Genomic DNA, 14028 nt, shown 5'->3' with positions numbered 1-14028 from the left:
TTCTCTGTGAGACCATAGAAAGGGATGGGGTGACTCTTGAGGACAACACTCTGTGTCCACTGTGCCCATAAAACATAAGCCTCTAGTCTTTTTGTATACAGAGACATATGGAAAACAGTATGGTTCTGCTTTGTCAGACTTTTCACTAAGAATAGATCTACTCATGCCTTCTAGTGGTCTAAACATTCAAAAAGGTGCTTAAATGAGTGACAATTTCATGGCAGTCGTTCTTAAAGTTTATTATAGTTAAATTGTAAGAAATATTTAATACATTGGGATAAGCCATTAACTATTTTGGATTTATTGGTTTAAGTTGCAATAATATACTATTTCCACTACAAAATAAATTTTTTTTTCAAAAACCATAGATAAGGAGACAACCCAATATCTGGACTGAAAACATCTGTACCCTCAGGTACAAGAAATAGGGGGCTCGTATATCTGAAAGCCCCCTTCCCATTTAAACATAGAAATCTGATGTTTTAAGAAGGTAAAGCTAAAACCTTTAGCCTTGGAATCTTTTTACCTGGAGGAGCATTCAGCTGCACAAATACCTACCTGTAGTTTCCACCTCAGACTCACATAGCATCAGCTCAGGTTTGCACTGTAGGATTCTCATAAAATTGAACCTGGGCTTGTTTTAAGGATCAGAACACCTGCCTTTTCTGGGATATTTCTTCTGCACTCTGAGGTGTGCAGTATACAACCCTGCAAGGAACATGAAATACTTCCCTCTGAAATATCCAGCTTCACCTTTCACCATAGCCCCTAACCTATTAAGGAACCATCATTGATTTATAACAGGTGAGGATTTTTCCTCCTGTGTCACAGTAGTGAATAGTGCTACTGTACTGGGTATGTTTGTGTGAGAGAGTACACAAATACAAAGATAAAAGGAATATGAGGGAGGAAATGCTTACATTTCAGGGAAATTCTATAATCCCTGTGGCTCACAGATATGTCCCATTCAAATAAATAAACATACAGAACCAGCCTGCCATTGATACATGGAGAACCAGACCAAGGAGGAATGAAATTTCAGCTTTTACCTTCTCTTGATGGTAAGCCAGTGATTGCTCTTTCTATTTTGTTGCTGGTGTTGTTCAGAGGGAAATTATATTTGAAATGGAAGGTTAAAGAGCAGGACCAGCTCAGGCCTGCACTAGGGGAAATGTGATAAACCTATTCTAGAGATGCTAATGATTGCAAAAAGCACTACTTCCTTTTGATAAGATTTTAGGAGTCTAATTTAGAGCCTGGATCTGTCAGATTTCAGCCGTTGCTGATAAAAAGTCAGATCAAAGGTTGACCTATTTTTCAAGCATAATAGTTACCTTGTGCAATTTACAGTCTGGTGTTAATCTCAATGCTATCATCTGCCTCCTCTGGCTGCTAAAGAGCACTCAGATTCCCCTCATGTGAGTCTTGGAACTAGACAAACACAAATAAATATTCTTGCTTAGCAAGAGTGGTAGTGTGAAGATCTAAAAGGCAACCTGTGTTTAAACAAAGTTTCCATTGAAACTGTATACAAACCTTTGTATGAACCATGGCTAAATCTTATTAGCAATTATTTACATAGCAATTCTAATTATCTCATTCCTATATTATGATGATAACATGCTTTTATACAAATGATCATATGCAACTTCAGACTGAGGCCAAGCCTCATTAATTTTTGAAACAAAGAAATACAGCAAAGATCTATATATTCCTGTCATTTCAGTACAAATATATCTGTATAGTTCATCCAAAACCATGCACTGTGCAGCAAGATAATAAATAAATATCCTTTAAAACCCACAATCAAAGATCAAATAAAATCACATGATTCTGTAGTTGAAAAGAAGTAATGATATATGTCCAAAATACAAGAATGTTAAATTCTTATATTCCATTGCACATTCCCTAACTGATGCTCCTTTCCCGTAGTTCAAAACAAACTGTGTAAATAAAGTTCTTAAAATATATTTCCTAAATAAAAATGATTGGTGTTCCCTGCAATCTAGAAATACACAGAAGCAAATTTCAGCATTTAAAAAAATGGTGAATAAACAGCTATAGTCAGGTGTGACACTGGTAGGATACGCAATACCATCCTAATTTCAAGACAGATGGGAAAACATATCTCACCTATTCCATTTTAAGCTGCTGGGGATGATGGCAGTTATGCACCCACATTTAATCTGCATATTTATTCTGGAAATGATGAAAACCAGCTTCAGTGTGTATATATATTGTTTAGATATATTTGCTTAGATAATTCCTTAAATCAATAGTTACACTTATTATTGTTCATTTTAATTTTTAATTGAAAAAAATCTTTTCCCCAAAAAACAGGAAAAAAGAACAAGAGAATTCAGTAACCAACAAGGCACACACACACACACACACACACACACACACAAACACCATTTCCACATTAGGAGACATACCTTATTTTAGCTTCACTTTTGACTTTGGTTGGATGATGCAAGGTGGCACTCTGCTTTCTGTATTTGGGATTTCATCTCCTCTTTTCCCAGGCTGTAATTTGCTATATGTGTTCTCTGCATTGGGGTTGGAAGGAGTCAGCCTCCTGTAATGCTTTGCTCCCTTCCCCATTTCAAAAGGTTTTTTTTTTAAATTGCACCCCTTCATTTCACATTCCCTCACCTCCCACACTAAGGTGTTTCTTTTTTAAAAAATAAGGTTATCACACTATATCACTGTGGTATTGTAACAAATCGGACTGGTTTTTGTCCCTGGAAGATTGAAGAAGGCATCAAGCTTCTGAAAGATATGGGGGGGGGGAGCAGCAGGGAGCGGCAGGCACAAAGAAATCCCTGCACATCTCCCTGACCCTGCACTGTGCAGCTGTCAGATTGTAGAGGGAGGAGAGGCATGGTGGTCCCCTTGTCCCCCTCCCCGATCTGAGCCACAGCTCTCTCTTGTAATGTGGGCTCAGATGGGGAGGGGCGACAAGGAAAGTTGAGTGCCCAAACATTCAAAATGGTGGACACACGAAAACCTAAATGCATGCATTTCCACACTGAACAGCCCCGAAATAGACCCCCTTAGACCCCACTTCAAAAAGTAAAAATGGGATTCCTGGGAGTTCCTTTGCTGCTGGGCAAGTGAGGGGGCAATTCAGGCCTGTGCCTGAAAAGGCAAATCTCATTGCAGAAATGGACAAAAAAAAAAAACCCTGGACCCTTTAAGAATGCAAATCCAAACAATACCCCTAGTATGGAAATGGTCAGAGAGAGAGAGAGAGAGATAACAACAGTAGTGGCAGACTCACACAAAAGTTTCTATGAACAATTTCCAAATATCTAAAAATAAGTCCAAATTCAATTTATTGGAGGTGAGATTCTCTTTCCAATATTATAATAAGAGTCTTTTAACTGTAGTTTAAACAATAGTTTAAAGGTTCATAAACATCCTCCAAGAGCAATGAACATTTTAATAAAAAATTGAATGATTAACAAATTTTTTTTAACAGAAAAACAAATTACTAGACATGCTTAAAGGATTCATTTAAGGCATGGTGTTGCAACACCAACAGTTAGACAATTTTCCCAGTCCTTTGTTAATGAGTTGCTATGGTGTCCACTGTCTATTATATCTTAAATACAACTTTTTGCTGATTAAGACCACAAATTAAGAACCATGAAGACAGAGGTATAAACTTTAAAACTGTATCCCATTTCTGGGGCAAAATAGAATGATCTGCTTCCATTATCTGAGCAGTGATATCAGCGCTCAGTGATATCAGCACTCTCTCAGCCTCACCCACCCCACAGGGTGTCTGTTGTGGGGAGAGGAATGGGAAGGCGACTGTAAGCCGCTTTGAGCCTCCTTTGGGTAGGGAAAAGCGGCATATAAGAACCAACTCTTCTTCTTCTTCTTCTTCTTCTTCTTCCTGAGAGTCTACATATCATATTTATTAATTGATGTTAAAAATTGATGAACAAATATTGTAGGTTTTGTTTTCTACCTTGATTCAACAAGAGTTTCCAGAAGTACAACATAAGAGAGATACACTTAGGCTGCTAGGCCATATTTAGTTTCCCACACATTTTAAAATTGTAAATATTTCCATGCTGCAGAAATGACAAGTCATATCTAGACCTCACCTGAGATAATGATAACTCCTAATCATAGTCTATCATTGGATCCAAAATCAACCCAAGCTTTCAACAAAAAAATTTCCTTCCCAATGTTTACATCTGGATTGACCTATCATGTAAATTTAGCATGTGAAAATGGTTATCAAAATGAAATTGTCATGACATTATGCACCACTGACCTCTAGCTGAAGTAATTGCAGGAGGAATGGGATCCATTCTTACATAATTAGACCCCTAATACATGACATTTAAAGAGTGGCCCCAGAGAAGCAGCTTCCAAAAGAGCCTAAGATGGATAGTCCAAATGCAAGGAGATATCCCAATAATTAGTACATATTAACATATATGATTGATGACATCAACTACGATCAGGGAAACGAAATCCTCCTTCAATGAATGGAAGTTGCATTCCCTCATTAAAAATACGTTATGAGAAACCTCACATAAATTTCTAAACATAAGTATTTATTTTATGAATATACCTATAAATAATACAGAAAGGAATTGCATATAAAATATTAATAAACCTAGGCATAATATTCATTTTTACTCTGTTCCATAATGTTTAAAGTTGCCCACCTGCCCAAATCCAAAAATACAACAGGAATTAGCTTGTTAACATTTAGCATAATCATTTGTGTGATATCTCTAGGAATCAGTATTCCAATATATGGTAAGTAATGACTAAAAATGTCTAAAGGCAAATATATTCTGTGATACTTGTCTCACAAGAACATCAATTCAGATTTTACTCAGTTACTTGATTATAAGACTTCCAAGATATTAATCATATTCATTAATGCAGTAATGGAAGACTGAGGCTGCAAAATGAATAATAAAAATACATCTGGCTGAATAAAGAATAATTTTAACTTCCAAGGAGTTATACACTAAAGCTGCCTGCCTTGGTATGCAGATAGTCCAGAACTCTACCATCGCCACCTCATTTTGTGTATTGTAAAGAGTGACGAGTCTTCTGTATGAGAAAAGAGTATTACAGAATACCAGATTAACATTTGGGCTTTTGCAAACATGCTATCTTAACTCCAAACTTGTGTCAATCTGCTGTATTTCCTGAGCAGCTCTGTTATATTGTGTTACATCTTCAGGCCTGCCCAACAGGGAAACTAACTTGGACTCTAGAGCTGGCATCATTTAACCTTGGAGTCTTTAAGTCAACAGCCTGTATCTAGAGAGGCACTCAAAAGCATACACATTTTATGCTTTAACATGGCTGGTAAATCCTGTGTGGTTAAGTCAACTTAACCTTCATTTATGAAACTTGTGAACCAAATGCTGCTTGTGCAAGTAATTATGAAAGAATCTTTGAGAGAGGAGTTATCACTTACAGAGACAGAGCATTGCTAATGAGTTGACTGAGAATTGATCCTTTTGTAATTTTTCTATTTATATGCAGCTCCTCTTTTCTGTGCCCAGCCATAGGTCAAGCCTACTTTGAACTGCTCAGAGACCCCCAAGTTTGTCAAGCAAGGTCCCAAAGCCATGGCAAAATGATATTTTAGAAAAGCAAATATTGTCCTGAGGGGGTTTTAAAAGGGGAGGGAAAGCTGTTTATTTTAGAGCTTGTTCTTTAAACTGGACAACTATTTCCTGTTACTAAGGAGTCTCTCAGCAACTGAGTTCTGCTTCAGTTAAACCGGAAAGATCTCCAAGAAAAAAAAACCCTCACCAGGCATTTTGTGATGTGCTAGGAAAGATAGCAAAAAAATGCTAAGGCCAAGGTTTCTTATACAAAGAGGCTATCTTGACCCTGCAGGAACTTTCTAATGCACAGAATGGTTACTAATGGTAACCAGTGATGCAGAAACACACCAGTTTCACAGTCTTTAATGTTATAATGGAGGGGATGCTGATGCTGTGCATCCACAAAGCTCCACATAATGTAGAATTTGATAGAATTGGAATGGATTAGCTGTATTAGCACTTGAATGCATTAAAGCATCAGCTGAGCATCAAGGCTACAATTCTATGAATAGTTTCTTACTCAAGTCCCATTGCTATGTGTAACTTTGAAAGGTCTTCTAGCCTTTAATAATGCACAGAAAGGAATATTCTGCCAAGTACAATGATTCCAGTCACTGTGGTGTTGTGATGGGAAAATCCAAGCTAGTGTGGGGGATGTACACTAGCTTGGATATTGCCTACCAGGTACTGATTACAAGAGAAGCAAAGCTTTTCCTCCAATATCTTTAGTGCCACAAATTCCATTTATAGATGTCAAATGGCACAAACCCATGACAAAATCTGTTAAAAGGTTCTTCCATTATGAGCATGGGGCACTGTTGTCTTGTGAAGGGATAAAAAGAACTGATCTTTTTTTATAACTCACAATGAACTAAAATATATAGACAGTATACTCCTATGTGAAGAGCCTCTTATGGCGCAGAGTGGTAAGGACTGCCCATGAGGCTGGGAGTTCAATCCCAGCAGCCGGTTCAAGGTTGACTCAGCCCTCCATCCTTCCGAGGTTGGTAAAATGAGTACCCAGCTTGCTGGGGGGTAAATGGTAATGACTGGGGAAGGCACTGGAAAACCACCCCGTATTGAGTCTGCCAAGAAAACGCCAGAGGGCATCACCCCCCAGACATGACCCCGTGCTTGCACAGGGGATACCTTTACCTTTACCTTTTACTCTTCTAAGCCTAGTGATTTAAATAGATTCAGAACTCTGCTTAGAACTGCACGGAGACCTTTTCCACACCAGAAATTTGCCCCAACGAATCCAGTGGCACAGCAAATTCCCAGTTCTCCATGACGTTGGCACTGGCACCGGACTGGGACTGGCACCGGCCTGGCCTGACTCAGGCCCGCATTTGCCGCGCAGCAAGGGAACACAGATCTGCATTCCCTTTTTTGCCTCAGGAATCAATGGGGTCTATGTCAGGCCAGAGCCATATGAATGGGAAGAATTGGGCTGGGCTGGCATGGCAGAGCCACTTGGGGCATTTTTTGGTTTATGAATGTGCTCTTGCGAGTCCCTTGGACTGCAAGGCGAACAAACCAGTCAGTCCTAGAGGAGATCAGCTCGGACAGCTCCTTAGAAGGCCAGACCCTGAAGATGAAACTCAAATACTTTGGCCACCTCATGAGAAGGAAGGACTCCCTGGAGAAGAGCCTAATGCTGGGAGCGATCGAGGGCAAAAGAAGAAGGGGACGACAGAGAATGAGGTGGATGGATGGAGTCACTGAAGCAGTAGGTGAAAACTTAAATGGACTCCGGGGAATGGTAGAGGACAGGAAGGCCTGGAGGATCATTGTCCATGGGGTTGTGATGGTTGGACATGGCTTCGCTAACAACAAAAACAACAATTGCATTGGTACGCAATACCACATTCTTAAATAAACAAACAACAAAGGCCCCTGCTGCTCCACAATGCAGCGGAACCTTCCTGCCCCCAGCTGCCTTGCAGGAGCACAAATATGAGGCAGACAAGGTGCAACAGGCCAAATGCTCCCCCATGTGGGAGTGGGAAGAGGTGGGGCAACGTGCCTTGGCTCAAAAAACAGGAGACAGCCCAGCATGGAGCCTCCTGTGTGGTGAAGGTCTGAGAGTGGCATTGAAAGTTAAACCCTCAGTCTTATGAACTGAGCTAATTTGTAACCATCTTTAAACCGCTCCTGCGGAGTGGTAAAAATAAAAGAGTAAGGGCTAGGTGGGAGGAGAAAGGGGCAGAGTGGGGAGAGTCAGTGATAAAACTCGGAGGGGCAAATCAGGAGCCACAAAACAGCTCCCGATTGGCCCATCTGAGTGTCATTCCGGGGCCAATCAGGAGCCATAAAACGGCTCCTGATTGGCCCATCCAAGTGTCACTCAGGGGCCAAGTGGCCAATGTGGAGCCGCGCGCAGTGCAACTCCTCATTGGCCACTTGGCCTGTCCTGGATTCTGCAGTGAGCAGGCCGGGGGGGAAGGCTTCACCGCCAGGAAACAAGCAGGGCCACTGTGTCAAAAACACGGGGGCCCTGCTCCATTCCTGCTGACAAGACCTTGGGCGGAGAGGGGGTGTCTGGAAGACTTTGACGCGGCCAGAAGAGCCTGCTCTTCTGGCCGCGCCGAAGCCGGGACCTTGGGGAGAGGGGGGAAGCCAACACCGCAGTGAGAAGAGCAGGCCCAACGCCCCTTTCGCCGCACCACAGCCGGGGGGGAGGGGGGCCAGGAAAGGCTTAGCCACGTAACGAAGAGCCCTGATTCTGTTGACATGCTGAGCCCCCCACATCAGGGGGGAGAGGGGCCAGCAGAGATGCGAGCCTCCCCTTCCCCACCGGCGCCCATGCTAGCGTCCCATACAAGGTGCTTTGCCCCTAGTAATTAGTCATAATGCACCACAATTAAACACTTTTATAAATACGACTCATTAAAGGGCTTAGCAACAAAAACTAGGAAAACCTGACCCCTTTAGAGGAAAACAACAATGGAAAACCGCCATCTGAAGAAAACTGAAAGTGAAAATTCACCTCTTTCTCCCACTAAAAGTGAAATAGAAATATGTCTCATGTTTTGGTCTTCAGTAAACTGGATTGCCAGCTGGTCTTGAGAAAAGTGTCCTGTTTCGAATAGGGGATTAACGATAAATTATTTACCAGGTGACATTATCTCAATGTTATGAAAAGCTTTAACTGCCCATTTCCACACATGAAGCTTCATCAAAGGGTTTAGACATCTTTTCCCAGGACTGTTGGCAATGCTTTCTGTAAACCAGTGGTCCCCAACCTGCGGGCTGCGGCCCGGTGCCGGGCCGCGAAGGCCATGGCGCCGGGCCGCGGCTCCCTCTCCCCGTCCCCCCCACGCAGTAAAAAACTTCCCAGACCGCAAGCTTGCGGCCCGGGAAGCTTCTTACTGCGGGAGGGTGGGGAGAGGGAATCAGGGCCAGCTGCGCCCGTGCGGGAGCGGCCCGATGCGCGGCCGCGGGCCCGCGGGTGCGGGCCGATGCGTGGGCGTGGCCCGCGAGTGCAGCCAGATGCGTGGGCGTGGCCCGCACCCCGATGCCCTGCCGGTCCCCAAGCTCAGAAAGGTTGGGGACCACTGCTGTAAACTACCTTACTGGATGCCCAGCAACCTTTGACATTATCCTCTAGCAGTACTGCCTTTTGCATCATCAAAGCCTAGGCCAGAAGAGGTGTCTCACCCAGTGTGCAAACTGCAATGTGGTCTCACTGGGGCCTATAAACTTCTCCGGACTCCAGCCAGAAAGTAGGAATGTTGTCATCATTGGATCCTAGACAGGGTTGCCAGGTCTACTGGTGCTAATGGCGGGGAATGTGGGTCACTTTTCAGGAGCAATGTGGCTTGCTGACATCACCTGAAAGTGACGTTGGCATGTAATATACGTTGAGGGAAAACATTCTGGCTTTTGGATAAAATTCTATGGTAGCATTTTGTCCAACAACTAGAGTCGTCCCCCCCCCCCCCATAATGATCCTGATGTGTCAACGTCATTCCTGGGTGATGTCATTGTGTTGCTTTAAAATGTGGCTTTTTTCCAGTATTTGGTAAGTTGGAGGGAGTGAAGTACATTCAGAAAGCAGAGGACCCTTGCCTGGACCAGTAGACCTGGCAATCCTAATCCTAGATCCAGTCATATCAAAAGAAGAACTGTCACTATGGGATAATTCTCTGCCTGAGAACAACAGCTAATGATCGTGTGTTCTCTTCTTAGCTTCAACACATATCCAATAAGCACAAGAAGGATTTTTAACATAAATTCTCTTTAGGAGACATTGCCTCTTAGTATCATTCGACTTGCATTCTTCCTAAAACATTAAGTCTTCATCATTATTCTGTCTGTCTGGATCCAAATAATCTTGATCAGTATAGCCCATCAGACCACTTACCATGATCATATGGAATAAGCTAATCTTAGTTATCATTGTGCTTAGTTTCAAATGCTGTAGGTTATAACAAGTGCCTTCCTAATTTATTTAGATTGCTCAGAAATGAGTAGCATATGCTGAGAGGTTGAAAACCCAAATACTTAAATAATAAATAATGTGTTGCAAAGGAAGTCACAAATTAGGAATTAAGTGGAAAAAATGGCAACCACTTCACAAGTACTGCAAACATGACGTTGCTGTGCTGATAATGAATAGAGTATGCTGAATTCATCTTTAACCCTCCCCCCGCTCCAGAGGAGCGGGAGGAATAAAGGAGTAAGGGCAAGTGGGGAGGAGTTAGGGCGGGCCCTGTCCGGGATAAAAACTCAGAGGGCCCAATCAGGAGCCGCGAAGCGGCTCCTGATTGGGCCCTCCGAGTGTCACTCGCCTGGGCCAGCCGGGGAGTTGCCGCTCAGAGTAAGAAGCCTTCCCCAGCGGTAAGTCCTCCGGCCGGCTTCCCCTCGCCCAGGGAGCCTTCTGCCGAGCCCTGGGGCAGGCTCGCCTGCCCTTGGGCCCGCCAGAAGGCCACAAAGCCCACTCCCGAAGTCCTGAGCCTTCTGCCGGGCCCTGGAGCAGCCGAGCCTGCTCCTAGGCCTGGCAGTAGGCCGCGGAGCCCACCGCCCCCGTCCCGAGCCGAGCCTTCTGCCGGGCCCTGGAGCAGCCGAGTCTGCTCCTAGGCCTGGCAGTAGGCCGCGGAGCCCACCGCCCCCGTCCCGAGCCTTCTGCCGGGCCCTGGAGCAGCCGAGCCTGCTCCTAGGCCTGGCAGTAGGCCGCGGAGCCCACCGCCCCCGTCCCGAGCCTTCTGCCGGGCCCTGGAGCAGCCGAGCCTGCTCCTAGGCCTGGCAGTAGGCCGCGGAGCCCACCGCCCCCGTCCCGAGCCCTCTGCCGGGCCCTGGGGCAGCTGAGACTGCTCCTCGGCCCGGCAGTAGGCCTCAAAGCCTGCCGCCGCCTTCCCGAGCCTTCTGCCGGGCCCTAGAGCAGCCGAGCCTGCCCCTGGGCCCAGCAGAAGGTCCCAAGGCCACCTACCTTCCTCTGTTCCTCCCTTCCTCCCAGCATTCCCTTTGCCCTTTCCTTCCCTTCCTCCCAGCATTCCCTTTGTTTTTCCCTTTCTCCCTTCCTCCCTCTCTTCCATCTGCCTCTTTCTGGCTACCTGTTTCTCTCCCTCTTCTTCTGTCTCTATCTTCCTCCCTTTCTTTCTGTCTTTCTGCCTCTCTCCTTTTCCTCTTTCCTTCGCCCCATCCCTCCACCCACCCATCATGCTAGGGCCCGCTGTATTTTGGCCACAGCGGGCTTAATATCTAGTAGGAACATAAAAGTGATATCTTTAGGAACTGTTCGCATATGAACCAAAAAAAAATCCAGGTGGGTTAGGGTTATTCTCCTTCCTCTTCAGAGACACCACAGCCTTATGCTTTGTGCGTGAGATTTTTTTGGTTGTTCCTGGCCCTAGGGAAGCGCACCTAGCCTCAATCAGGGCCAGGGCCTTTTTGGTGGAACGGACTCCTGGGGTGAGCATTCCACAGGGCGTGTAAAACAGAGTTCTTCCGCCAGGTCTATGGTTGAGGCTGGGGCCTCCAGGCCTTCAGGCTCGGAATTAACATCGTTGGACTGCCTTCTCCACCCCCCCCCCTTAGTAATAGGGGTTAGGAATGGGGGTTTTCTGCCATGTTGGGAGTATTTTAAAGTCTTTTAATGGGTATTTTAATGGGTTTTTTTAGACACTGTGATCCGCCACGAGCCATTTAGAGAGTGGAGGGAAATAAATCTAAATCTAAATCTAAATCTAAATCTAAATCTAAATCTAATAATAATAATAATAATAATAATAATAATAATAATAATAATAATAATAATAATAATGTGCCTTCCACCACTGCCACAAGCTATCAGTCCTTGTGCTTGCAAAGTACAGGGAAGTAAATGCCTGGGTTTGTAGACATGGTGAGGAACATGACCAGCTTTTCTCACCTAGCATTGTGAGCAATGGAACTGGACAGGCTTCTCAATAGAGAGCTGTCTGGGCAGGCTCATTCTTCTTTCTTTAAAGATAGGAACCAGGAAGATGAAGTTCAGATTGTGGTTCGTGGCTGACCACTTAACACAAACAAAATGTTAAGACTCAAATGTTAAACTGGCCCAGGAACAAATCAAGCAGACTAGCACCTGCAGCAGTACCAAGGACATTCAGCTTAGACACAGATCAGTGATACCAACAATGCCCAATAATGCTGGCACAGGAAAAAGTAACAGGGGAGCTGGCACTGATTATTGTCAAGCTGAAGTGTTCAAAGCAGAAGGTACATCTTTGTTGAGATGGATGCTTTGGGCTGATGCTTTGGGCTGATCCTGCGTTGAGCAGGGGGTTGGACTAGATGGCCTGTATGGCCCCTTCCAACTCTATGATTCTATGACTTCTCTTTCAAAAATATGAAATAGCAGGTGGTCATTTGCCACGTCATTATTACTGATGTGCTCTTAGGTAACTTGATCGTGCCACTAGTGGGCAATAATATTGTTACAACATTTTTACATGCAGACACTGGGTAAAAACAGACTACATCATCCAATGTGATAATTTTAATAATGTAAAGAGAAGGTTAGCTGTTTTTATGTCTAGTTGCATATGTTGCCAAACTGATTCAGCTCACAGGGAAGTGCCAAAAATCCTGGCAATTGCTTATAGCCAGGGCAATCCTGTTATACCTTTCTAACTGGATTGAAGTCAATAGGTAAAATGTGTTTTTAATCTGTGTGATTTATGCTATTTACACCTATCGACTCCTATTCCATTTTTTTAATCGATCATGGGTGTACGATCCTCCTCAGAATAGTAAATTGATGGTGACTCACTTTCTATGATGAACTGGGTAATTCCTGATTTCGCTAAAAGTGCAAGAAATATGTGATGATAACTTTGTGATTCTAAATCACTGGAGGTTTAGGTGATGGCTTTGATTAGCCTTTCTCAACCTTTTTTACCATTGAGAAACCCCTGAAACATTATACATGTTTCGAGAAACCCCAAAGTGGCACAATCCCCTCCCATTCTTACCATCTCCAGGTTTATCATTGGCCACTTTGGGAGAGGGGGCAGAATGACATAATCATATATGGTCATATCACCTGATAACTGTTTAGACATTTTTTAAAATATATTTTAAAATTAATTAACTCCCACCCATTTGGGAAACCCTTCCAGGACTCTCAGGAAACCCCAGGGTTTTCATAAAACCCTGTTTGAGAAAGCCTGGCTTAGATAAATAATACCATAGAATTTTGAAGATTTAGCTAAGATTAACCAGGACATGGAATAATAGAATTGTCTTGTGGTACTTCAGTTTCAGTCCTCTTAGCAGATAGTTAGCCTCCCATCCACCACATTCTTTCCCCATTAGTGTTTTCCTCGTAAAGAAAATGAGTGTTTATTCCTCTTACCAACACCTATGTTTTTGAACTGGGAACAAACTTATTTTCTTCTATGGTTATGGATTCTTTCCAAACACTTAAGGCCATTTTAGGCTTGAAGGTAATTGGATTTTGCCATCTAGTGGACAATGTTATTAGGCCCATGTTTACCAGTCTTTTTTAAAATAAAAAAGAACACAACATCATTTTGTTATATATACTGCTGTGATTTCCAGAAGAAATGGCTAAATGTCTACTGATTCTACATATCAAAACTTTATTTTCCCAAGCTGTTTTTTTTTTTTTGGGGGGGGGTGATTTCTGCATATCTGTGCAGGAAAGTATACATTACCATATTTGTTTGTGGGCAGGCTCCATAGCTTAGTTTTAGGTTTTGTACACAAAAGTCCAGTTCATAGAAAACCCAGTCCAGAAATATTATCTTGAATGACAGAACTGGGAAATATTTCTGTCATTTGAAGAGCTGCTGAAGTCAAACTAAATTATACGGTCTAGCTAGATGAACAAGGTGAAGGGAACTTCATCTACCATCTATCTATCTGTCTGTCTGTCTCCTTATGGGACAGTTTGAAGTTTTTAAAGATGCAGTTATAGATGTGC

At 43.4% G+C, this 14028-nt stretch overlaps 1 protein-coding gene across 2 annotated transcripts in view; it reads right to left on the bottom strand.

The window, feature by feature from the left end:
- LOC143836825 (uncharacterized) overlaps positions 1–1459 on the bottom strand; it is a 35145-nt gene extending 33686 nt beyond the window's left edge. For both annotated transcript variants that reach the window (XM_077336321.1, XM_077336322.1), the window contains exon 1: positions 1335–1459. In XM_077336321.1, the coding sequence (XP_077192436.1) occupies positions 1335–1376 (42 nt within the window). In that variant the 5' untranslated portion in view covers positions 1377–1459. The remainder of the gene's footprint in view (positions 1–1334) is intronic.
- Between the last annotated feature and the right edge of the window lie 12569 nt (positions 1460–14028).

Source organism: Paroedura picta, chromosome 4, assembly GCF_049243985.1.
Source record: "Paroedura picta isolate Pp20150507F chromosome 4, Ppicta_v3.0, whole genome shotgun sequence".
Taxonomy (NCBI): Eukaryota; Metazoa; Chordata; class Lepidosauria; order Squamata; family Gekkonidae; genus Paroedura; species Paroedura picta.
The sequence above is the reverse complement of the archived record's forward strand: the minus strand, read 5'-3'. Positions and strand labels throughout refer to the sequence as shown.